Raw genomic sequence first — 27,466 nt, forward strand, 5'->3', positions numbered from 1 at the left:
ATGTAACAATGTATGGTAACTTTAAAAATATTTCTATACCGTGATACAACGAGTTAACCAGCGACAACGTACTTGCACTGTCGTTGAAATATCAGAGGTTGAAATACGCGAGCACAATTTAGAAAAAATGTAAAATTAACTGGTATCTAGAATGCAAGAGATACGTTTCCTGCTGCGCGAACTTTTGTTCAAACGTTACTTCACACGTGTTAGAAAAGTTCTAATGAACCGTCATAAAAAGCTGCAACAGGACTGTTCCGCAGGAAAGTTCTCTTACTAAGTTTGACTTCAAGCTATGCGTCTAACGTCAATGAACTACAAACGGTGGAAGAAATTATGAGAATTATAGTTATGCAACGTCGTTTTGCGCTATCCGTTACAAATTATGTTTTTTCATCTAATCAAATATGTTCCCGGGGATTCCAGCTAATCTCCCAGCTGCATGTAACGAGACGAATGAAGATTATCGATCAAACGATCGATTGCTGTCAGCTCGTTCGATCGCGAAACAAACATTCTGACGATGTTACCGATAAGTCAGAGGCGTTCACGGTAATCGAGTCATCGATCTCGATTCGAAATCATCGCGAATTCGTATCGCTGTTTTAAAACGCGAACTTCTTCGCAGACTGAACTATCCACGGTCTGCGTTCATAGTTTCCACTTTTAAGAACGTGATTGCACCGTCGTGGCACTCCAACTCTTAATTGAAAGGTTACGAAACCTCGCGTTTAACGAATAAACGCTCGCTGTCCGAGTCGAGAGCAGAACCTATCTACAGAATACTAGATCATCTATTATATCTCTTTCAGCAGATATGACTGTGCATAATCGCGATACATGAAAACTCGGATACATCAAACGACGCGTAAGACTCGACGCTTAGATTTTACATAATTTCGCGTTACGTAATTCGACGCCTTTTGTTCGAGCCCATCGAATCGAGCTTTTAATTTAACTCGGATTTTTGTCCAGCCGAGTCTATAAAACGATTCAAAGTTCTTGCAGACAGATCGATCGAGTAGAAATCACCGAGTTCATAGTATTATGATGCATTTCCGTGTATTTATGTAGCCGGGAACCTACACGTAGCAGACCATGTGTACGGTTTATGAATGGAACAGCACGCGTGCGCGACCACTGGAACAGTTCGAGCCGGCAGCGAAAGTGACCTGCTCTAACTTGAGTACCTGTTCCAACGCAGAACGTGTATAAGCTAGCGTTTTACACGCACACGCTAGGGCCTTCGTAAGAACTGCCTCGGATAATTGCATCGAGTAGCTAACCGCTCGATGGACCCGAGAGTGCACCGCTGGCTGCAAGTGTGAAATGCACCGCGGGGTGCCATGAATGGTAGTCCCCATAGTTTCAGCAATTTCAAATGGGAAAACTGGTAATTTATAAGTAGATTTTTGTTCACGGAATGTCACTCGGAATCGACATGCCTACCGATCGTTTTACGCTGCCGGTCGCTGTAATTTCTAGTTAATAAGCGTCTGAATCTGTACACCGTCCACGGAAAGTTTCAAATGATATCTAAAGTTTCGATTCAGAAAAATTGATCTTATTTCAGAGAACCGTGACGAGATGCGTTAAAATGATTTTTATACCGATCGTTATTATGTCTGGATGCGCCTGTAATAATCATACCCATCGTTTCTAATAACGAGTAGAAAGTTGCGTTGATAAATTTTAACGTTAATAAGGGAACACGGGAAGAGATATACGACTTTCTCGTTCACGATGCCAACATTAAGTTATTATTTAAAATTAAATGAAACGTTGAGATACAATCACTCGATACAAGAGACTCGAGGTGAACTTGAAACTTTCCTATGCAACATCGAGGAGATGCATGTTGCACTATGACGCGAAACAGAGAAACTTTCCTCTGTTTGATTAGAAACAACAGAAAAGACAATTAAACGCTTCATCGACATTGCCTTCTATGATGTATCTTGAACTTTCATAGCAGCTTTATAGACACACGATTTCATTATTTTTCTATTACTTCTTTTTATTTGTTCAGCCTCTCGGATACATTGCCGTGCCCTGTCATGTCGAAATAGATATCTGCATGGAACTCGGCCAGTCGTACTACCGGTGCAAATAATTGTGTTATACCGGGACACGTTAGATAATGATCACTACAGATCGCTCGTATCCGCGTGTGAACGAAAGCACATGTACCATTGCCAGGACATTTCCTTATCTGGCCTTCCCTCCTTTCGCCTTGAAAACTACCGTAGTACATAGTACGCTCGTATAGTTATCCGAGACAAATGCCAGACATAGCTGTATCACTTGCGAGTTCAGTTCCAGGCATTAAAATGCAAAAAGATATGCAGGAAGCGTGTATTATGCATATACAGTGGGTCACAAAATTATTCGCTCACCGTTTAAAACAGAATACCTCGTTTAAAATTGGACCAAATGACTTAAGATACGTGCCTTTGTCGTTTTAAAAAATTAAAATTTGCCGAAATAATTTTGTGACCCACTGTACATAAGAATAATCGTACGTGGGATAATCTTTGCCATTTAATTCGCAATACTGCCCAACGATGCAACATAAAAATTATTACATTTTTTAAATAGCGAAGCCTGATACTCAACACCCTTTCTATCACTTCTCAAGCATCGATGTTATTAAATTACACTAATTGCCAATCAAGAATATGCTGTCGGTTCATCACTGCCTTAGAAAGTATAACAGAATCTGTTATTAAAGAATCCAATTATATTAACGCGTTATGTTCGACATGATGCGTGTAATTAAGTTTACAAGGATATACTAAAAAGAAAGCTCAGGTGAAAAAGCATTTGCTGAAATCATAATCATCGATGTTCCGACCTATTTAATCCCGCAAATAATTGCGTCGTTTCCACGCGAAACGAACAAGGCTTGTCATCTGTCGTGCTCCTGTTCGATTAACATTAATATTATATCCGTGACACGTCTACTTTGCACGAAATCGTCCTAATAATGTTAGAACAACCGTACGGTGTCGATGCACGACGTGCATTAATAAACTCGGTTCGTGGCTGAGCGCGCGCTATGCATTGACATTAATTTGAAATCTGTTCGACCAGCAGATCTTATCGATTTATTTCGAAAGCGTATCGTGTTTTAACGTACGCCCGAACTTGGCGACATTTTGACGTATGTATGTGACACGTACCGCGATACACGCTTTTGCATTTATGTTTACATTTGTATACTTCCCTATACTTCTAATAGGAACGCAACGAATCTACCGTATCTATGTATGTATCTTCGTGATTTATTAAGTTCATTGAATATTTATGACGCGTGGATGCAATTATTTTGCAATGATTTTCATATTTTAAGCGACCGAAATGCAAGAAACGAAAATGATTCAGTGGAAGTTTTAATTTTAGCAATGAAATAAACTATTTAAGATAACGCTAAATTTAATTTATTTTTTCTGACAAACTGCCAGGTATGAAACTTTCACAAAACGCCGTTCTTTCATTCCATTATATTAAAATAGCCGTCTGATCCTTGATACACGCGTGTGAACGCATTAGCGGCTTATAAACGCGGTTTCTAATACGCGGCGTATAATAACGCGTTAATAGGAATGCATCAAGCTCAGAATACCATGTCAAGCATATAAATATAGGCATAGATGCAATATGCACACATGCACCTATATCAGAACGTACCGCAAAAGAAATTCTCATTCTGTCACGTGTTAATGTAGATCACGTACGTACGTGTACCTCTCCCTCCTATCAGATTTTATCGCCCGATGTGAAAGAATGAAAATTAACGAGCTGATTTAGGTCCCGAATTATACGATATCCAGTTGAAAGACCTCCATACACCAATATTATTCTATTACCTATTGTTTTTCTTTTCTCTATAATATAAAATATCTTCGAAGCGATATTATTAGAAAGCAGGCTTTTCCCTTGAAAATCCTTTCCGCGCTAGTTTTCCTAATCGAGTGAAAGGAAGCTGGTAGCAAATGGAAAAGTTTTCCTCGAATGAACGAATTCGTGTAACCGGCTTTTGTTAAGCCAGATGCAACGTCTCATTAGGCGTAATCCAAGAGTCTTTTAAGCGCAACGTTCGTGCTAGCAATAGAACGTTAGAGTATCAATTATGACGGGACGTGCATCAATTGAGACGAAACGTTTCAACGGTTTTTATCGAGCTTCTCATTATCGACGTCCACTTGCTTCTCTACTATCTTCGGCCTCTCTTACTGCTGGCCATCGTTTGTAAGCATTCATTTAATTTTACCGCCCGACCTATTGACGTTTTTACTATTACCGGAGTGCAATGCTCGATCCACTAAACCGTACAGCACAAAACGTCCCGGTAGTATGAAGTTTGAAGTTTCGTGTAATTTAAGTCTTACAGCGATAATCATACACGTGATTGCGAATGGTAAACGCGGACGACTAATGAGACGTCAAAGCGAACAGGTAATTATTAACTTTTCTTTCGCGATTGACCTATTAAACGATTTAAATAAATACCATCACCGTAAGTAATCTGGCCATCCTTCCAGAAATTAATATTAATTATTCTTTCGTTCCTTTTATTATACTAGCCACGAACGAGGTACATTTTCTATGCAAGTTTAACCATCCGCCGTGTGCGCGCTCACGCTTCGTATCGTACGCTTTGAAATCCTCGACTTATCGTATTATCTCGTAATCCTCGGTTGAAAGTCCGACGAAACGATAATAATGAAACAACAAGTAGCGAAACTAGCATTCAGACTAGCAATGGAGAACAGCAATAACTACAACGTCTCGTGTCTTTTACTGCTGTGCACTAAAACCAACTTTCGTACACATTCGTTGCACCGAGACAGTAAATAGGTTTAAAGCTTCCGAGTGAAATGATAGTTTATCAATATCAATACCTCGACGGTTATCTTTGCATTATTGTTCTTTATTTCAATGGAACAGAACCGCGCGGTGCTAAATAATACTAAACCAGCGCGCGTTATTCATAGTAATTTTCAATTAAGAGTGAACATAAGATAACGAGACGAAGATAAACGATTTTGTTAATGAACAAAAGAATCGGTGTTGCAAGAAAAAAGAGACGAAACTGATACGCGGATTAGTCATTCGAATTAATCAGCGAGACTTTCATTGAGCAACAATATTGTTATTTTGGAACACGTAGCTAAAGCTTTTTCTACCTGCTTTGTGTTTGAATTTTTTTTTTATTAATGTTACAGTGTGTTTAGAACACAGAATATTCATTAACTCTCAATTAGAGAGAAGTTGTTACGCACACATCTTATTTATTCTATAACAAAAGGTAAAACTAGACTCAGATGCATTTGCTGATAAGTTCTTATTAGTAATTCAAATAGCTTACGCTGGAAATAATTTCAAGAGAAATCGTATACGCTTTTTAATATTCACTAACGATTTTGTTAATAAAACACCTATTATAATATCTCATTGTATATTGTTACACTGAGATATATCATGATTGAATAGCAATTAATTAATATTACCGGCCATTTGCATCGTTTAGTAATTTCGACTGTTCAATTATTTTCAGAAAGAGAGATGAAACGCTAGGAAGAGAAAAATTAATCCACACTATACAACGATTTTAATATCATCGTCATCGCCCTTTCCCCTCGAAAGGGTGAGAGAAGTTACGTGGGGACGTGGTATTGAACGGTAGCCGTCAGCGTGCGATCCCATTAGCCCGTATTGTATGCTAATGAGCGGTTGTCGCCTGTGATCCATACTTATATATCGCGTTATATCGCCGCCAGCGGTTCTCCATTTTTCAATCGCTGACAGTGTGCATTCTCGCGAGAAATCGCGCGTTGCATCGATGCATGGCCTGCATCATCGTTGCACCTCGAAATTTTCGGAGCTTCGATGCTTGCATCCCAAATATCGATACATAAATGGCGGAATTATTATATACAATCAACAGAAATAAAAAAAAATGTAATTATTTGTAAAATTTCCGTTAATAATCGCACGTCTTCGACTACAATGTGCTGCATTTTAAGTAGCCCTAAAACGCAACTAGTTCTTAATGCCGACGTAAGCACAGATTAATGGGTGCGTAAATTTTTTATGTGCCATTAAAAGTGATCGTGAAAAGGATCGTACGAACGCGGTTGTTTCGCGCTTGCGTTGGCGTCCGAAGGCATTCGAACCGAAGCCTGAACGCAATGATGTTCCGTGCAAAAGACTGAAACGAGTGCAATTAACGTTACGAGTAGCGGCGGGTCATTATCCGACTGAATCCAGCCTCGTCTCAAAACCGCAAATTACCCGCGGCAACATACACGCCTGCGTTTGAGACACATCGACAATGCACACAAGCGAATCGGGAATAAGTTCGCGCATCGTGGTACAAGATGAATTAGATATCAACAATTAAGAACACGAATGTGTACGCATACATTATCGAGGATCGTTTGGAAGAAAGGGAAGAAGAAAAATATTCATATGCATGGAAATTAATTAATTATCACGAAGAAACGAGGCGCTAGGCTCTTACGTTCATGCAACGTATTAAGACATAAACCTGGTGTAACGTTAAACACCGCCAATGAAGGACGAACAAGAATATAAAAGTGTTCATTAAAACGTGTTGCAATTTATATCTGTATTTTCGAAATTTATCGATAAAATAATCTGTGTCTAACTGTATCCGCCTTGTTCAAGGATTAATTATTGCTCATTAAGATATACCAGTAGCACGACATCGATATCGGTAGCATGCGAAATGGAAGAAAGTCGCGTTACCATATCAACAGGAGTAACGACGTATCTAACGTACCTTTCAATTAATTCCCATACGTTCTTCTGCGGGCAACGATGCGAGATAATCACGTCAATAATCATCGGAACAAGTTATACGGCACGTGTTACCGTGATCGCGCGTTCGTAGGCGATTAAAACGTCTCGTTGTACGTCGGAAGTCGAGCGAAGACAAAATCAGGGACGTCTAGGCGTTGTCGCTTGGCTAGCCGAGCCCCGATACACAAACCGTGTCGACATAATTATGCTACGCGCCGTCAGGTAGATGAAGCCGATACGAACGTGGGACCGTTTAAGCGCCTTTACAAGCATAAATAATCCTATTAAACGTGTCACTGGCTGTGTCAACAATCTGACAGCGAACAAGATAGAAACTTAGCCGAAGGTAGGAACGGTTAGGCGTGTTCCCCCGGTGTACCCCGGTACACGCATCATTCGGTCGTTCGAAGTGAACCAAGTCACGGGAGAATCGTTTCAACCCCGCGAGGAAAAATAATTCCGTCTAAAGTGCATCGTGTTTAAACATCGTGCAACACGATGGATATTTATCCACCGTATTTTTTAAACAGCTCTAGCTAACATAACGAACGTCGTTCTATGAAAAGGGTACGAGACGTCCAAGTCCTTCGAGAAATACACGTTACGTCTTATTTCACAGTTTCGTCTTCTTACATTTCTATTTTCCACCTGAAATTTTTCTATCCGTACCCGGTAATAGATTTAGATTTTATGTATTACCCGTTGAATATCAACCATCAATTGTATCGGACATTAAAAATACACGATTACAGTGAACAGTTATCTCGTAGTTGAACAGCTGTTTATTCATTTAGATGCCTCGAGCTACTTCACCTTTCTCGATGTGTATGTAAATATAAGTGTACACGAGACGCGCGAGGTTCGAGTGTCATCAAGACGTCCGTAAACTTAAAGGGGAAACGTGAGTTTCGCTTCGGGAATCGTATACTGTATAAAACACATCGAGCAACTTTACACGAGAAACAAGTTAACCCTTTGGGGACGGAGCATTCTTCAGCTTGCATAGAGTACTATTAATTTAAAGTAAATAAAATAATAATTCCATTCTTTCAAGCGTATATTATAAATCTTTATTATCTACTTTTATACCTGTGTTTTGCGTCAAGAATGTGTAAAATTATAAATTATTATGACAATTGTGTATAGACACACGTGTGCATCGATCGTCCGCAAAGGGTTGTACGAAATAATAAGATTACGAATGTAATCGACTAAAATATTATATAAATACATAAAGATTCTAAAAATTTGGAATTATATAGAATTTTGCAATAGAGTTCCTTAAATTGACTATGAATTTCTGGATACGCTTCGACGAAGCTTCGTCGCAAGTCTCGTTGGCGAACCCTCGTAAACCTGACAATTACACGAACTCATACCGTGAAGCATGAGTCGCAAATGAAATAACCACCAGCGGCTAATAACTGGCTTCTCTGTCCCTTTGTGTTTTATTCTACCCATCGCTCTATGTGTTCTCTCTAATGCCGTGTAATTGCGACAAAATGTTACCCATTCGGTGCAGAACCGAGAACAAACCAAATTAGGAACGTGCGACCGCAAATTAAGATGCGCTGTTCGTTTCTCGTATACCTGTTCATTCTACACAATTCCCTTTTGTTTATTTACGCGAACATGTATAGCGGTCTTGTAATACAAATGAAATAGTAATTAATGAATTAAAATTGTTAAAGGTGTGAAAAATCTCGATGGAGTCCAGTTTATTGCACCTCGAGGCGTAAGATCCCAAGAGTGTGTTACAAAACAGAGAATCCTCTTTTGGCTGTGCACTCTCGAGGATAGCATACGTTTAACTCATTTCTTACGGTAAGTCCCAATTGGGGATTTAGCTACTTAGCAAAATAACGATCACAGTTAATTTCGCGCTAGAACACACCTTTCTACGAGGATATTCCCTAAATCTCACGAGTTTAGCGGGAGTTTCAACATAAACTATTTTCAAAAGCGCGCACCACAGTATATTAATATTTATAATACATAATCATGGAACGGTGTTAATTAACCGGTTTGTTCTGACATTTATGATAGAGGCTGTTGCCACGAAGAACTTTACGAAGAAATAACCACGCCAGAAATACAACCCAGCTTGCATTCCTCTGTGACAGAGCGGGGGAGGACAGACGCAAACAGGAGGTAAAGATCGATAGAGGTTCGACGACTCGACAACTAACTGCTGTCTATATTCCACGCGATATACTTGTTTATCGACGGAAAAAGTACGATTATTTTCAACGGATATTTATTTCAATATCATTTATCCTTTTTATGTTACGAAATTTCATGTTTCATGTGGTTCCATGCAGAACGATTTTGAATTGGAACAGAAATGGCGGGAAAAAAGTAAAATGGCGTCATCTAAACGCGATTGACAACTTTTTCAAATTTAGATGTACGTATGATACTCCACGCGTGGAAAATTATATTATTTCGTTTCTCTTATATTGCAAAGGATATAATTAATGTGATATTGTACTCACCAAATTTTCTATCGAGATGATCGGAGAAACGACGTTCCTTTCAGACAACTTAATCCGAATAATGACGTTGCTGGCATCGGTTATCACAGAGTTTCCGTGTGAACGAGAATATATTTCAGGCTGTCATCGTAGCTGGCTGACTCGCAATCGTTGAAAGCACACCACGAAATGACAATCACTTTTAACGATGGTTCGTTGAAAACAGTGTCACTTCGCGTATTGACAGTCTGGTTAATGCAGTCGAACGATACGTCACAGGTAGAAACGATTGTCAAAGCGTGTTCATACAGAGGAAACATTCACATTCTGCAATCCCCATTGTCGAATCAGTTGAAATTTCGTTTCAACAAAAACTATTAATCACTACAATCACTGTTTTCGAACCGAACGTGCTCCGTTCCCGATTTCGTACGAACGCGGATCGCGCAGCCATCGTCTACTGATGTCTAGCGTCACCTAACTCAAAACGATATCGATGTATCGATATTTTTTTCGAAAACTCACCACGACTCCATCTTGTGATTAATCGATCTATGACTGTTGCGTTGCATCTTTAGAGGGGTTAGGTACGCTGCCAATTTAATTTGAATAATTAAATCAGGTCTGATTCTTTGAATTAACTGATTACCTCGGAAAGACGAGGAACATACTCCAACAAATCTCCAACAGATTAGTTTCCATGAATGATCGTTTCTTCACATGTTTATTTGATTTCTTTTATAGCGTGTTGTTGATGGTCGCCAGAGGTCAGTGACGCCCGCTAAATCATCTGTTGGTACTATCGTGAGCATAACGTACAATAAACCGCTACTTCCAAAAACGATGCCTCTTGTATTATGTGTCTAATAATGAAGGTTAGGAGTGTTGTTTCTCAGATATTTATCATGCGTGTTTCTTTTATGTTTCGATAAACACTTTCCCGAACGAAGCTTGATAACGTGTAACGATGAAAATATTTTGGTGTTTCAAAAATTGTGCTTTACAGTAGCCGATCGGACAAGGCATGAGAACAAATATTTAACTCCACTGTCGATGGACATTCCAGCGTTGATTTTCGTTTCCGGACGGTTCAGTTTAAAATGTATGACGTAAATGGTGGCAAGGTCTCAATAGTCGCATGCGATGGTACCCGATAAGTATACCAAAGAGACTACAATAGATTATTCTCCTCTCGCTAGTGGTACACTATGGACTTTATCTTTCTTGAATCATGCTCGGTTTCAATGCGTCTGTCATCGATGACACGAACGTCAATGCATCGTTCCAATATCGTCTCCAACGATTAGGATCACCATCGCGACGCGGTGAATACGATCGACGAGCTTGTCTCTGTACACCGTTGAGAATTCTCCAGAGTCCGCCGCGTGTCGTTCGAAAGTAGACGGATTACCGACGTTCACGAAACTGTTCGTTTGGTCATCACCATGCCGTGACGCGAAATAGGAGCGAACTGCGCGGAACGCGTGCAGACAGAACGCACTAAACAACAAATGGACGGAGCCGCTGTTGGCTGACTGCCGACGGTCGAACACGCTCGAGTCCCAACGATCAGCTGATCGGCACGCGCGCTACTATGGTAACCAACGGCAGCGGGCTCCGGTAGGGTTGCACGCGCACACACACACAAGTTTTGGAGGGCGCCCCTTACGGTAGCCTCTAGACTCCGATAACGTATACGTGCATCGTGCGTGCGCACACACGTGGTTAGAAGATTTGCGCCCGCGCGTCTGCGTGTGTGGGTGTGCGGGTACGATACCGTACTATCCGTAGATGACAAAACACGACGACAACGGCGACGATGACAGAGAGAGGCAAAGGTCGAATGCAAAAAAAAAAACTTCCTTTCGCCTTCTCCGTTTTCCTTATTTCCTTTTTTCTATCTCGCTTTTTCTTTTCTCTATTTAATTGCAATTGACTACGCGACACGCAACGTCACTGCAGACTTGAATACTATGACCGTGTGCAAGTCGCAAGGTAATTCAAAATACTGTCGTGACTCGTCACAAAATCGACTACGGTGACCGTATCTGACAGGAAGGAAAATCACGAGGTAATCGTGGCGCGAGCGGCAACGTACGCCATCCACTCGTGTCGGCAGTCGGGCGTGCACTGCCTTCCTGAGTCGCCGGTTGGTTCTCGATCCTCGACTCTGTTCGCTCGACTCGCTCGCCTGTTCGCGGCCTCCATCCCCGTATCGCACTACGGCTACGATCATCGGTGGTATATACACGATGCTAGCACGGAACTTACCCGTTTCTTTTCGCAATCCATCTCCTCGGATACATCCTTATCATTAGCAACCTTATTATCATCATTTGATCTTGATCTATATCATTTATGGATAATACGATCGATGTTAGATGAAGAATCTTTCGAATCTATCGCAAAAAGTTCAGATTTGTTGCCATTAGAAAACACGATTCAGATCTTGATGCTTTAAATTAAAAAATATATATATAATTTTAAATCATTCTGGGATTATATTCTTCGTTACTTTTACTGTAATTACAAAAAAAAAGATTACAGTATGACATAGGGCAATTAACGCATTCTTTATCTATAGTAAATAATAGTAGAATAAATAAATAAATTTGTACAATTGAAATGGATTAAGTATATCAACAGACACATAGTCCAATACTATTAATAATAAGAAATAAAAATAGATATACAAAAGTTTGATGCTTCAAAATTATTTTATATATGTCTATTAAAACAATTTAAATTCTATGATTTCTCTATGAGACAAAAGTTATAAAGCGCCTGTAAAAAATTTTAAACGTTATCAATTCAAAGATTAACAGTTACATGCGCAAAAACATGATTTAAAAATATTTAAATGATATTCTTGATCACCACGTAATCTGTTATTTAAATTCCTGATCAATTTTAAGTATTTACATTTTATGAAGCACATAAAAATTAAGTAACTTTGAGTTGTTAATGTAATAAATGAATCACTGGCAGCTAAAAATATTAAGTTAAATATGAAACACATTTTATGAATAACTTGCCATTTTTTTACAATTGTAGATAATATATAATAGCTACAATAACAAAATGTAATTTAAAATAGTTAAACAACTTTTAAGGAATATGAATTTAATTTGATTTTAATTTTATATATTAGGGAATAAAATAAAATTTATATATTAAGAAAATTGACAAAGTATACGTATTTATTCAAAAAAAGAACATATAGATCTATGGCGACATCTATCAGCACCATAGCAAACTAGATTCATCTAATCAATAGTAGATATTTGCAATACATACAAGAAAATATTATTACCACAATACTTTATTGTTTAGAAAATAAAATTACAAAACTAATATTACCAATCGTTAATGTGCCAAAGGGCAGAAGGACCAAAGGTAACTGATGAAAGAATACAGTATCCATAAACTTAACAAGATCATTGATGTTAGGAGTGTATAATGAATCTTGCGCAACCTAAAATGGATTCATTACGAATAATGATCATGTCATAAATATATAATTTTAATATTACTAACTTTTTAAGAAGTTACATACCTACTGTACGCAACTCGACTCTCGTCTAAAGTGTCGAGTGGATCATTTAACATGAATACACGTAGACCTCGTACGTGTATATAAAAGTACGCATCCCAATCTAGTTTTCCTATATCAAAGAAAAAGTTTTTTCGATCAACAGAATTCATTTTGTTCCAAAGTTTTAAAACATTTTCATTTCGGAAATTCCATTCCCTTGTTGAGAAGTAATGTATTACATTACTAAATTTGTGTATTTTTCTATATGCATCCATCAATCTATAAATACATTTTAATTAGTATTATTGTACTAGTTCTATTACATGTATAAAACACTTACATAGGTTTTCTACCAGTAAGATAAGCTGCTGTATCAACAATAACTGCTGGTACTAAGTGGAATAAGAAGGCACAAATATTATGCATAAATAAATAATTATTGAGTATTAATGCATAATACCACACAACTTTTTTACTAGGTACTTCAAAAGCATAATCTTCATTTTTCTTCATAAATTCACCCCAAGTAATTGGATTCTGACAAGAAGATACAGAATTATAAATAGGCACTTTCTCCTCATCAGGTATAATGGAATCTGGACTTGCTTTTATTGGACGTTTTCTGTAAAAATCAAATAATGTTTTTATATTTAAAAACAATTATTTACTAATGCAAATTTTTCTTAATTGGTACTTCAGATTTTTAAGATTATGCTTGGTTACCTGTAATTAAACAACATTGCTCAATTTGCTTGTTCTTAGTAACAAAGCTTGATAAAGCAAATAATACATATATAAGCTAATAAGCTTATATAATGTAAATCTCAAATGAAAAGACCATAAAAACCTAAAGAACTTTAGTCTTGAAATTTCTTAGCTTAAATATCAGAATTGCAATTAAAACTCCATTACCTGGTACCAACATCCCAAGCAGCAGCTATAATGGTGGCAACAACATAATCTGCTGGTATAATGTCTGCCACTTTTTCTTTACAACAGTGTAACGTATGCAATAGACCTAAACCAGCTCCCAAAACAACACCTGTTGCCCCATATAAATTGTTTGTCCACCCAGAAATTGGTTCCGTATAGGTTGATGTAACAATAGCAGGTCGCACAATACAAACTGGAAGATCATTACTATACTTTAACACAGCATTCTCTCCTATTGCTTTAGTGAATACATATGTATTAGGCCATTTGTCAAGCAATCTATAAACAAAAAATATATTTTTTCATGATTAATTTTCTTATCTGCAATATTAAAATCAGTAAGTTTATCGGAATGATACCTACATGGGAGTAGTACGTGTTATCATATCATCATCCAAAATATCCAACAGTGACACTAACTTATCAGCATCAATGGTATCACTGTAATGTTTCTCATCAATAAAATCACGTGTACAGTGTGCATATGCAGTTGATACATGTACAAATGCCTGTAAATAGAAGCATTAATATTCATCTATATTTTCAGTTAAATATCTTCAAAAATATTCAATCCACCTTGAAAGAGGGTATTTGTTTTACAAATGTCAGTAAGAATTTCACGGTTTGCACGTTGGTCGCCGTTATTACACGAAGTTTCGCTTCGAATCGAACAAGTGCAGCAGCATGGAAAATTATGTTTGTATTCATTAACATTTGTTTAATTTCCGGTGACCAGCCAAATTCAGGTTTCGACCCATCACCTTCCACTAGTACCACCTTACTTAGGAAGTTCGGTTGTTCTTTCTTCAACCTATCATAGATCTGAAAACAATACAATAATAAAATGCATTACTGTTCAATTACACATTTTATTATTAGGTCTACATTACTCACAATATCATCAAAGTTTTCCTTAATCCGTTCTGATGAACTTTTCTCTTTTTTCGGTCTTACTACCAAATACAATTTGGAAATATTTGGGCAACATCTGTAATTGTGTATACAATGAAACCTACTGACCTAGACTTAATGCACTCGTAAATGTTTAAATTTCCTGTTTATTTACATTTTTAATTATATTACGTGAATGAATTATTAAATAGCATCGGTCATGAAGAAATTATAATAGTGTTATTATTCATAATGTATGTAGTATCGATTAACTTATGAATCAGACGTATTATTGTTTGATATGTAATTAAACTGTAGATACTTTCTTAAGCGTATTTTGCTTTCAATAATTTCAATCTATTTCTTTTGTGATTTGTGCATTTTCTTCCGTTTATAGTTTATGGTACGATAAATTATTTTTCTTAGAATTCATTTTTAAATTCTGATTTGCCATTCTTTAAAATTGTGTGGTCACTGTAGGTGTGCATTAATTCATTTAAATCGTAGACGCATCAATCGATGGTGTATAAACACCGGATGTACTTTTGAACCGTTCAATGATCGTAACACTGACATGGCATTGCAAATTTTTGGAGGATATGACGCGTTGATATATGAACTAACGACATAATTACAAAATAAAAACTAGTTCTCAAGATAAACCATCGTATCCTATGTAATCATATTATAACTCTCATAATGCAAATGAATATTAATAGAAAATAATATGACTATTAACTGAAAAAAAAACCATTCGTGAGAATGTTCGATAGCTTTTATATACGCTGCAGTAGCGATAAAAAATGCAATTATTTCATCGTCCAATTTAAATTTCCGCATTTGCTTTCTTATGAAATTGATATAATAATACTAGTTAGAATTTATAATACTTAGTATTATTAATAATAATACTACTTAAAATTTATTTTTATTTTCCTCCTCAATTATTAAATTATATGAAATTTGTGGAGGCGACCACCGCCAACTTTTACGGCGCGGCGCTACAAAATATTAATCCTCAAACGGTAGAGCTCTGAAACAGCAACGATTTGAATTTAATTTTTAATTTAATCTTCCAGTAAATAACATTTTTTTCTTTGAAACTTTGAAGGTATAATTTTAGTCAAAGCATGTGTGACCTGACTCTACCGTACAAGACTTGACCATTTCCGGGACTCTAATACAATATGCAAAAACAATAATAATTTATTCACGCAATGTACAATATCCAACTAGTGCCTGTTGTTACACTTTTAAATTCATTTGCAACTTAATAGTGATAGTAAATGTGGTAATGGGTTTAAAGTACGTTATTGCAAATATTACCTGAGTAACTTTTCGACGAGTAACTTTCCCAGGAAACCTGTCCCTCCCGTTACCAAAATATTAGCTTGATCAAAAAAGGGGATGATTTCACTTTTTTCGGTCGATTCTGGTGGTTCAGACATATCCAGTATATCGTGTACGTACGAGTCACATCTTTCTGTTGTCATCTTGATAGTGAACCTGTTTAGTTTGAATAATATGTGTAATTCAATAAAAAAATAGTCATTTAACATATAATTAAGAAATATTTAAATTATTTCACAAAATCGACAAGTTTTATCATAATATATTCAATCCGCTTTTAAATTTAAATTTTTATTAAATTGTCATACTTCTACACTGTTGAACATAATGAATATTAAGCGACATTGAAGTAAAACAAAACCAAAGTCCAATATGGAAAAACCCCTCTCTATAACTATGATAGATTTTAATTAAAAAAAGAAATTAGATTTTACTATAATATTATAACTTTATATTGTTTAAACTATATTATATTTTTTGAGAAACATTGAAATGTTTATTTTTTAATCGGTGAATATGGCATCACTTAAGAATGTAAAATTGAAATTTTCAAGGAACTTGGAATGTTGATGAATTTATTAAATTAACAGAACATAGGTTGAAGAAATGAAACAAGGAAAGTATCAAAAAGATTTTTGATAATGATAGTAGATGATTGTTTTTATATCGCTTACCAAGTACTAGTTGATAGTCCAGGTAACAAATTCGATGTGAATTCAACGACGGATGGATGTCAATTGCAATGTATTCCGACTCCGTTCGTATACCTTTAAAGAGGTACACATTTCCTCAAACGCACACTATGTATCATAATATATGTAAATCTGACCTTTATGCAGATTAACTTTTTCTCAAGTACAATAATTATATTCTTTATGTGTATTTCAATGAATTTGATAATGATTAGAATATAACAGAACTACTAAGAAAAAGGAATAAATAAGAGAAGAGAAAGTTGATTCAAACATTAATTTACATTTTCTGTTGTGTTGATCGAATAAAAATATATAATTCGTGGTAAAATTTGTAATTTATTGTTAATGAAATGAAGGATCAACTTGCATATTCTGAAATTTACTTTACAATGAAAAGAAAACAATTCGTTGTTATTAATTACTGATACTGCTCTGGGTATTGCAATCTGTTAAAACAAATTTTAGTTAAAATAGAATTGATTAAAGTTCAATAAAAAAAGAATGATATTGCATAAAACATTTTAAGGTCACTTTGATTTATGTCTTGTTTGGATAATCAGTTTACGTAATTAAAGTTTTCTCACAACGTTTTATCAGTGACAATTAGAATTGCTAAACACGAATGTTAGTGTCATAAATACAGTTTATTCTATCAATTTATTTGTACTACTACATGCTTTGTGAACAAGATACAATATATACAATACATCATGGAATGACATATACATTATAAACTATACATATATAGAATGAACTACACATAAATTACACAAAACAGAATAATTTTCAACATACGTGTAAATCACTGGTTGCAGCTAAATTATGCAAACTTGTTAAATATTACAAGTCTATGGTAATAAATGAAACAGTTATTAATTGCTATCTTATTTATTTTATTGTTCGTTGTTCTTGGCATCCCATAAAAATCTTTTTACCGTGGCTTTGCTATATTTATCTATCGATCTCTATTCAAGAGAATTTTCGTGGAAAAATACTGTAAAACATTTTTGGTGAAATATTCTTATAAATCATAATGTATTATTTAATTTTCGTTTTTACGTAAAAAATAAACAACAAGAAACATAATTTGTTATACCACTACATTTTTTTCATTATTGCACAGTGCTCGTACTCTCATACTATTCAACGCCCAGCGTTCTTTTTTTTTATAATTTATACACAATTAACACGATGCACTTGCATTTCAATGACTACTTCAATAAATATACAATTCGTGAAATTTATATATACAGTGTGTCTCACTTAAACTGATACAAAGCTCTTATTCCGTAACTATTAATGATACAAAAAATTATTGATATGGAAATTGCATGGAAAAATGTTTTGGTCGAAGTAAAAAATCTTTTGCATTATTAGTTTAAGAGATATGATGGTCAAGTTTTGTTTTTTAAATGAAACCATATATTTTTTTCAGATCATGTAATAGTGCTTTTCAAGACGAATTCATTTAATGTATACACTCGATTTTAATTAGTTTTCACGATATAACGTTTACAAATTTCCCGGTTTTCAGTAGATACGTCTCGGTTTGAATAGCAAGTCGTAAAAACGGCCCTATTGTTGCGGTAAGTGCCATAGCGGGGGTCTACGCTAAGAAGGGCAGACCCAAAGAATAACCGCGGTGGCACTTACCGCAACAATAGGGCCGTTTTTACGACTTGCCACTCAAACCGAGACGTATCTACTGAAAACCGGGAAAGTAAACGTTATATCTTGAAAATTAATTAAAATCGAGTATATACATTAAAGCTTAATGAATTCGTCTTGAGAAGCACTATTACATGATCTGAAAAAAATATATGGTTCCATTTAAAATACAAAACTTGACCATCATATCTCTTAAACTAATAATGCAAAAGATTTTTCACTTCGGCCAAAACATAGGCCCCCTTTTTCCATGCAATTTCCATATCAACAATTTTTTGTATCATTAAGCTCTGTATCAGTTTAAGTGAGACACACTGTATATATGTATATATTCAATTTTTAATACATTATAATTTAAATCAAATCGAGAAACTTAAAAATTAAGGAACAAATATAAATATAAATATATAGAATCTATTAAAAACGATTAATCATCCTGTAAAATACTTAAAGGGTCATCGCCGATCTTTTCAGCGGTTTTCTTTAAATCTTTTGTGACCGATTTTTTAATAGTTGAGCGCGTCTCCGTAGTCTTTACGTAGGTTTCAGTCGTTGATTTTTTACCAAAAATATTATCACCATCGTCGTCGTCATCGTCAGAGGGAAATAATGATTTCGATGTGACGACCTTCTTCGGTACAGTTTTACTTGCAAAGATATCATCTTCTCCGCTTGACTGATCAGCAAAAATATCTGTAATGTGCGAAGTCTTCACAGGCTCGACGATACTCGCGAAAATCTCATTTTTGTTTGACTGTTCTTGAACACTGCCGGAGTCTGACTTTTGTGTCTGCTCCGATGACTCGGAAAATAAATTGGTATCGTTGTCGTCGTCGTCGAATAAACTTAGTTTCTTCCCAGATTGCTGTACGGCTGGCTTTTTTATGGATTCACTTTTAACCGACGATTTCTTTACAACGGGACCAAACAAACTATCATCTTCGTCATCTTGCTCGTCATCATCGAACAGACTAATCTTCGCATCCTTCAAAGGCTTCTTTAAAGGTTTAGTTAGAGGTGTCGAGAATAAATCACCACCCATGTCGTCGGAAAATAAATCCAAGACTGACTTTTTCGTGGTTTGCTCTTCGGTTGACTTTTTACCTCCGCTAGAAAACAGGCTGTCATCCTCGGAAAACAATAGATTTTTGCCCTTTTCTGGAGACGGTGTTTTCGTAACGAAAGCAAACAATTGGCTGGGATCTTTCAACGGATCGTGAGTGCTGTCTCGTAATGGATCAACTACATCATTCAATTCGTCTTTGGCTTCAATGTTATCTTCTTTGAATTCTTCCTCACTCTTGTGTGGAACCGTAATTTTTCCATTAGAGTTATTACTAGGTTCATCCAATACATTGTTCTCTTCTGTCTTTTGGGTATTTTCCTCTATCCCTCCATCTGTACCGTTAATCTGTTTGATATGTGTATCTTTTAATGGTTTAAAACTCGTAGACACCCTTTCAGAAATGACTTGCTCTACCGGCGAAAGAATAGGGGCTCTACCGAACAGCGTATCCTCTTTTTGTGGATCTTCGGGCAAATCTGGTGGTACATCGAACAGGTCTTCCTCGTCGGTGGATGGTGATAGCAAAGTGTTCTTATTAGCACTCATTGAACTTTCTTTACTTAAACTACCAAGTTCAGATTTATCGTCCGCGGTTAAGAAAATATTAGCATCGGTGGTCCGGTGGAGATTATCAGAAATCAAACGATCAGAACTCGTGGCGACAGTATGTGAAACTGTATGCGAAACTGGGTCTTTATTAAAAATATTCTGAGACGGGTTACCATGACTGTCATGTTGCGAGTTGCTCTCTGAGGCATCTACAGTATCGAAATCGATTCCGATTTGTGTTAAGGCTGACTTACGTGCATATCTGCTCTGAGGTCGACGTTTTGCTTGTATTCTGACTCGCGTCTGAAAAAAGATAAACGTAATATGATATTAATACCTTATCTATCCCTCGCACATGAAATGGTTTACAATGAATAATCGCTACCTTAAAAAGTTCAACAAAAAGGTTTCGTAACGGTAAGATAGTAATATACAAAATTTAGTTTTATAATTACCTTCGAAGCGGTAGTAGATAGCGTTTCTACTTGAACAGGCTCATCAAAACTAATAGCACTTTCTACGTTACTTTCCCCTGAAATCGTCGACTGTAAGGATTGTTTCTGAGTAGCACTATCCTCTGTAACAAAACATAAAATGATTTGTTTATTTTTATTTATATCGATATCAATAAATAATACTATTAGAACTTGGAACAGACAAATAATGTAAATGATATACGTTACCAGATGCACTTAATGAACTATGACCTTGTATACTAATGCATCCGCCGTCATCGCTGTCTCTATCTGCTGTACTATCTTCTTCGTCCGTTTTCTCTTCGCTTCTTCGCCATAAAGGTGGTACGTCCATAGGTGAAAGTATCTTTAAATCACCCATTTTTCCCATCAAGTTCTTTATCTTACCGGAAACCGTTCGTTTCGTTCCCTGATCGTTCTCCTCGGACGGAGATGACGAAGCAACTGTTTGAATGTCTAATGATTTCGGAGGACTCTTCTTCGTCTCGTTTTCAATATCTTCTGCGACACTAGGTTCCGCAGAAGAGACTCTATGTACATCTTTATCATTCTTTTCTTCTACTTTGTTCGACGTTGTATCAAAGGCGCTCGGTTCTTCAGCCTTTGCAAATATATTAGATTCATCAAACGTTTTGATCTCCTTAGCTAAAGTCTCTTTCGTATCATCTATTGTTTCTGATTTTGATCGTACGCTCTCTTTTTTCGTTTCTTCCTTAATCACGCTCTTAGTAGACTTTGTACTAAACAGATCATCGTAATCGTCATCTTCGAAGACCAATCCGTGTGTTCCAATAGTGTTGGAGAACAAACTGTTACCCGACAGAACATTCTTATCCACTTTTTCACTTGAAAGAGTGGATACATCTTGCTCGACGTTATCTGTACCCGATGCAGTCGTTCCTATAGAAGATTTGTCGTTTGCTTGTTTCTTAGCAGAGAACAATTCATCTTCCTCCTTATGCTCTTTCTCCTTCTTCTTCTTCTCATCATCATCATTCTTCAAGATACGAGATTCGCTTTTGGCTTCATTTTTAACAGGCTTCGTGCCAAATAAATCTCCGTCATCGATGTCCTCCTCATCATCGAACAGGCTGATCTTTTTCGTTACTCCAACGCTTTGATTCCTCTCCATCGTGTTACTTTTTACTATCGTGTCTTTGGCGTTGCTCGCAAAGAGGCCATCGTTCGATATGTCCGGAATTTTCCAACTGGAAATATTGTTTTCCGGTTTGGCCGGTGATTTCGACGCTATACCAAAGATATCGATGTCCGGCGAGTCTTTGTTACCGAATATGTCAATTTCTTCGTCGAAGAGACCTTTTCGAGGAGTAGTTTTCGCCTTTTCAGGATGTTGTACACCGGACGTGAAGAAATCGCTGCTCTTTTGAGATCTAGAACCCGAACTAGTCGTTGAGAATAATTCGTCACCGGAATCGGAGTCGTCGAAGAGGGAGGACACCTTCGACTTTGCTAGCTTAGAGTCCGCTTTCGGTAGCGGAGGTGGACCAAACAGATCTTCGTTTTCGAACACATCATCCTGTTCCGTAGATAGAACGTTCTCGTTTGATTCTCTCTGCGACTGATTGTTCGTCGAATTCGGGGTAACACTGATCGGGTTGCGAGTTTGTGCTGAGAATAGACTGTCGCTGACTACCCTTTCACGATAGATCTCCTCCGATTTTAAACGGGTCGATGTCATCTGCGGTGAATTAATACTGAAACAAATAAGAAGAATAAATTTTCTTATTTTTATGTTTTTTAATTTTATAAACAATACCACGCACGCTTTAAAAATAGTACCACCAATGCCACCTAAGCGCGATGAAGCGCTCTCTTTAAAAAAGACCGCCGTAGAGCTTATGAAATATATTTTTTAAAATCTCTGGTCTTCCCGCTCATCTTTAGATGGCGCCAACACTGCTGTTTTCAAAGCGCGCACTGATTTATGAATTGAAACAGATAAAAATAACTTTTGCGCAATATTTTCAGTTTATTAAATTAATTACTCTACAGTCACATAAACATTTTGATGAAACAAAAATAACAATGACAAAAAAGTGACCATCATTTTTTAACTTTGAATGTTCTTTAAAGTAGAATTTAATATTCAAAAAAATATTTTCAAAAAGAATTAGCTTGAACTCGTTTCAAATATTTGATTTGTAAGAAGATCATAATATTTTGAATATACAGAGTTACTGAGGCTACAATACGAATGATTGCGTAAAGGTCAGCGCAGATAAGAAGGGGCAAAGGGAGATATAAAAGAGAAATTCGAATGCCAATACGCCAGTATTTTTAGTAAGTCGAACCATTTAAATCTAATCGTTTACTGAAAGATGAAGACCATCATATTGGTGTCACTTTTAATGGCAATGTGCTTGCTTTCGGAAGTGCGAGGTACGTGAATTCCTTTTAATGTATCAGGAAATAATTATAAAATATAAGCACCATCACTGAACGTACCATAAGTGTAAAATAACAGATTGAAAGTGTAAAATGCAATTTATGATAGAGCGTAATCTGAATTAAAACAGGCGAACCGTTGCATCCAATTAATTCTCACGAGACTCATTAAGATAATTTCATTTCAATTTCGTTATTATTCACAAATAAGATTAATATCCAAGGAATGGTATTCCGTATAATGTTTAATAAGTAAAGATATAATTTAAGAGAACCGAAATTTCGAAAAATCATATTCTATAAATATATTTTTGGTAAGCAGGAACTTGTAAAGGATATGGAGATAAAGATCTCAACGTTGGAACACACTATATTAACTGCACTGCCGTTTCATGCCACCCAAATGGAAGTGTAACGATGCTTGGGTAAGTCTTGTGACACAAATAACGTTTTTTTACTCACAATATTTGTTAAGTATACCGTAATAGTGATGGATTGGATAGATTAGATAGACTAGATAGATTAGATATGATTAAATGTTTTAGGTGTGCATCGTACCGATGCCAAGAAGGAAAACAAATCGGATATCGGCAAACGGATTTAAGCAAACCTTATCCGGAATGCTGTGAAGGACCTATTTGCGCGGATTAAAGTTAATAGCTGAAACTGAAAATACTCGATATAAGAGAAAAATGTTAAAGAATGTTATGTATGGATTAATGAAATTAAATGAATACAAAATATAAATTGTAAAATGATGTCGCACTTACTTTGCATGGTATAATTAAGAGCCTGATGCGGATAAAAATAATATAAAAACATGTGCGTCCAGGAGATACTGTTTCAGGATGAGATAATAGTAAACTGTAGGAGATTGCTTTGCAGCTTGTGTTTCTCAACGATACAATCACTACAACGCAATGAAGGATGACTAATGTTTGGATCATCAATTCAATGACATTTTCAGTGTCTGACACGCGTCCCCGTTCTTATACTTGCAAAAGGCAAGCATAGCAAGAAGTTTAATTTATTCAGTTAACTTATTCTAAAGTCCCGTCGCCAAAGTGATGCAATTTCTATTTATATTAACTATGTATTTTTATCTACATTAAAAATGAAATAAATAATCATAATAATGAAAATTTTTAAACTTACCCTATGCTCGAACCAACTGTGTTATTAATACTCCATGACGGGTTCGATATTCCACTACTATAGTTGCTTTCATTGGGGACGGCTAAATTTACTGCGTTATTCCTTGCTATCTCAATAGAATCTCGTTCATTAACATTATCATTCGACACATTATTTCGCGAACGATCATTCACAGGTTCGTTATTTGTACTGCTTCCATAAGTCGTTGGCGTATTAGTACCGGAAGATCCAGACGACTGGGTCCGCGAGATCCTACTCGATAATTTGTTTTCAACATCTGTAGTTAAAATATTTCCCAGTATCGAGATTCCTCCTACAGGTTTCTGAATCACAAAACATATTAATCTTCCGATCCTACTAAAAATTGTCATCAGCTGTAGCATTATTTGATGTAATCTTACTTTTTTATTTTGTGGTTGATTTTTAGATGATCCAAAGAGATCGCCCATATCTTCATCATCGCTAAACAGATTAGTAGTATTTACATCAGTGTCCGGCGTACTTGTAGCCATGTGAGTTGGTGCCACAATGTCTAAAAATTTCTTTTGCGCATTTTCTTTATCTGCCAAGACATTACTGTTACTTAAGTGTTTATTTTTTGTAATTGTTTTCACTGTATTTTTTGATGAAAATATATCATCGGAATCTTCGGAATCAGCATCAGCAAACAAATCATCAATTGCTGATTTTGGTTTAGTAGCTAGAGATACAGAATTTTGGTAAAACGTTTATGATATATTAAACTATACAAGATTTAAGTGGGATAATACCTACAAATTGCACTAATTGGAGGTGGTACATCAATGCTAGCTGGTATGATATTATTCTTATAAGGTTTGATCGGTTTTTCCTTCCACAGATTTTCCGAAGATTGGTCATTTACAAACTTTTTACTCTCACTAAGTATATTTTTCGATTTATCAATTGAAACATTTTCATCTTCTTCCGGTGCAAACAGATCCTCTGAAATAAACGTAACAATCATTAAATATTGATGAGGTATAAAAATTATTCCATTCATGTGAATACCTTTAAATCGATTTATCGACGCATCACTCTTTTCGTCCATAACAGTTGGTTTTTGAGCTTGTCGAACGGTACCTAATCGTTTAGCTAATTCTTCTGCAAAATTTGGTGCTGAATCATTTGATAATGATACCTAAAGAAATAATATGAATTTTTGTAGCATTACAATGGACAATATGAAATGAAAATATAGATGTTAGGCAAGTTGTACAAACCTTTGGTACACTGTTATTAGGAGTAACTGATTCAGAAATAGAATCTATATTATTTTGACTGACTACATCCATTTTGTCATTATCCATGTATGTTATATCATTTCTTTTATTATAAGTATCATTCAAAGAAGGTAATAATCCAACTAGGTTTGATTTAGGATCCAGATTAAGATTCTTGAATGCTGCAGTATCATCAGCCTCGCTGTCTGATTCCTCCTCATCTACTTGCTCTGATTCACTACTACTACTACTTTCTAAACCAATTTTACTTGAATTTTTCCATTTTTCAGAGCCAATGACATAAGGTAAAGGTCGATCTTGGTATGGATTATTTGGTCCCACAACGCTAAAATGAAATTACTAATAATTGAATAAATTGTTTTTATAACAAAAAATTATGTAGCAGATATATTTACCTTAGTACTACTTTATTGTCTTCATCTTCTTCTTCTTCGCTATCACTATCAACAAACTCCATTTCTTTATATTTTTCATTCATTATATTCAGTCCTTGTTTTATACTATCGCTAACAGTGGCTATTAACTCTGCAGCTACTAAATCCTGATCTTTACATTCCTATATATAATGTAATAGTTCCACATATTAATAATCAAACTTATTAATTTGATATTATACAATCTTTATCTACCTGTACTGAGGTCTCTACTTTCTTTTCAATCTCTATATCATCTTCTTGTACACGGCTCTCAATAAATTGAGTATTTGCTAAAGCTAATGATCTATTAGTAACATTATCTATAAATATTGTTGTTTCATGTAACTGAGTTGTCAGTGAATCCAAGGTCTCCTCAACTTTGTTAGCTTTTGATACCAAATTCTGTAAAAAAGTATTATAAATAAGTATGAATCTTATACATATATGTATATATGTTTTTACTATATTGGTTGCAAAAGAAACCTGCATTATAAATTTAAATCATACTTCAGAAAATTGCTGAAGATGTTTGAGAAGTCCTGCATCACCTGCTAAACTCCATTCTCTTCTTTTTTTTCGCATTTCTTCTGTAGTCCATGGATGATCCCATGATTTATCCATTTCATCTGATATATCCTGATAGTACAATTTTTTCTTATTTTTACTTTAAATTATTTAATATATTCTATTATATATTTCACAGGTTCAATGTAAACAGAAATGTATTCTATAATAATAAATATCGATATGGAGAAAGTATCGTTAATCTGTATTATTGTTTATATTTGTTAACCTTCAAAGAATGTTTAAAGTAACCGTTAGTATCAGTGTACAATCATAAAACGTACCATACCACCCAGCCCAATTTGATATAACAAACTGTTGCTTCTCTTCGCAATTACATTTACATATGTTTTGTTATATTTTTATCAAACTTAGTGAAAGAAGATAAAATACCCACGTAACACTTAGAACTATCAGCTACAGTGTCCAGCACTGTCACATCTACTAGTGACTACCGATGTAGAAGACTGGACATGCCTTTGCTTTTGAGGGGTCATGATTTAGGGGGTGCCAGACACCCCATGAACGTGAACTTATCGACTGTCAAAAACTTGATCGATAAGTTGACAATCTGTCGATAAGTTGGTAATTAGCTTCTGGTACTTGCCGACAGGTGGCGCTAGTATCACCTCTTTCAAAAGCAAATAAATAAAGTAAGTTAAATAAACTCCAGAAAGAAATTAGAGAACGATTATTATACTGACTGTCCCCTCTTCATACGGAAATGATTTCATCCAGGAGTGTCAGAAACCCCGCTGTGCCAATGCCGCCCTGTAGATACCGACCCGATATCATCTTGGGGTGTTAAGGACCCCAAATACCCGTGATTCTGCATATCGACGTTATAGTGTCCGGGGTGTCAGGGACCCCGATGCATCAGTAACTCTGCATACCGACATATCCACGGGTGTTACGGACCCCGAAGCACCAGCGCCTCTGCATACCGACATATCCGGGGGTGTTAGGGACCCCGAAGTACCCATGATTCAGCATACTGACGTTACGGCATCCGGGGTGTCAGGGACCCCAATGCACCAGTGGTGCTCTGCATAACGACCCGAAATCATCTTGGGGTATCGGAGACCCCGAAGCACCAGCGACTCTGCATACCGACATATCATCCTGGAATGTTAGGGACCCCGAAGCTAAAATGTGCGGCCGATAGACTTTTTATAGAAAAATTGAAACCTCTGTAACT

The 27,466-nt window shown here is 36.1% G+C and overlaps 4 protein-coding genes across 11 annotated transcripts in view; 1 reads left to right on the forward strand and 3 right to left on the reverse strand.

The window, feature by feature from the left end:
* LOC117605659 (uncharacterized) overlaps positions 1 to 11,525 on the reverse strand; it is a 240,116-nt gene extending 228,591 nt beyond the window's left edge. The window contains exon 1 of one of the 3 annotated variants that reach the window (XR_013063443.1): positions 9,324 to 11,525. The gene's annotated coding sequence lies outside the window, so the exon portion shown is untranslated. The remainder of the gene's footprint in view (positions 1 to 9,323) is intronic. The other 2 variants (XM_034327219.2, XM_034327220.2) reach the window with 2 other exon arrangements.
* A 1,081-nt stretch (positions 11,526 to 12,606) lies between these two features.
* LOC117605697 (fatty acyl-CoA reductase wat) lies at positions 12,607 to 16,867 on the reverse strand. The gene is made up of 9 exons (XM_034327310.2): positions 16,686 to 16,867; positions 15,988 to 16,167; positions 14,665 to 14,758; positions 14,347 to 14,592; positions 14,134 to 14,279; positions 13,750 to 14,049; positions 13,178 to 13,459; positions 12,859 to 13,116; positions 12,607 to 12,777 (listed from the first exon to the last, which is right to left on the reverse strand). Exons 2-9 carry the CDS (start codon positions 16,152 to 16,154, stop codon positions 12,669 to 12,671), a joined length of 1,602 nt encoding a protein of 533 aa, XP_034183201.2. The 5' UTR covers positions 16,155 to 16,167; positions 16,686 to 16,867; the 3' UTR covers positions 12,607 to 12,668.
* Positions 16,868 to 17,038: 171 nt separating this feature from the next.
* Positions 17,039 to 26,704, reverse strand: nclb (PWP1 homolog no child left behind). 5 transcript variants are annotated; one of them, XM_076691941.1, is made up of 12 exons: positions 26,553 to 26,704; positions 26,212 to 26,340; positions 25,918 to 26,106; positions 25,684 to 25,844; positions 25,268 to 25,613; positions 25,056 to 25,185; positions 24,801 to 24,989; positions 24,428 to 24,726; positions 24,027 to 24,349; positions 20,697 to 22,180; positions 20,445 to 20,566; positions 17,039 to 20,292 (listed from the first exon to the last, which is right to left on the reverse strand). In XM_076691941.1, the coding sequence occupies exons 1-12, from the start codon at positions 26,553 to 26,555 to the stop codon at positions 18,802 to 18,804; spliced, it is 4,866 nt and encodes a 1,621-aa protein (XP_076548056.1). In that variant the 5' UTR covers positions 26,556 to 26,704; the 3' UTR covers positions 17,039 to 18,801. The 5 variants fall into 5 exon arrangements, with proteins under 5 accessions (XP_076548056.1, XP_076548055.1, XP_034183287.2 ...); XM_076691940.1 differs by having other exon boundaries at positions 20,673 to 22,180; positions 26,212 to 26,431; XM_034327396.2 differs by having other exon boundaries at positions 20,673 to 22,180; positions 26,553 to 26,622.
* Positions 22,706 to 23,618, forward strand: LOC117605704 (uncharacterized). 2 transcript variants are annotated; one of them, XM_034327332.2, is made up of 3 exons: positions 22,706 to 22,865; positions 23,194 to 23,296; positions 23,417 to 23,618. In XM_034327332.2, exons 1-3 carry the CDS (start codon positions 22,805 to 22,807, stop codon positions 23,520 to 23,522), a joined length of 270 nt encoding a protein of 89 aa, XP_034183223.2. In that variant the 5' UTR covers positions 22,706 to 22,804; the 3' UTR covers positions 23,523 to 23,618. The 2 variants fall into 2 exon arrangements, with proteins under 2 accessions (XP_034183223.2, XP_034183222.2); XM_034327331.2 differs by having other exon boundaries at positions 22,725 to 22,865; positions 23,191 to 23,296.
* Positions 26,705 to 27,466: the final 762 nt, after the last annotated feature.

Source organism: Osmia lignaria, chromosome 14, assembly GCF_051020975.1.
Source record: "Osmia lignaria lignaria isolate PbOS001 chromosome 14, iyOsmLign1, whole genome shotgun sequence".
Lineage (NCBI taxonomy): Eukaryota > Metazoa > Arthropoda > Insecta > Hymenoptera > Megachilidae > Osmia > Osmia lignaria.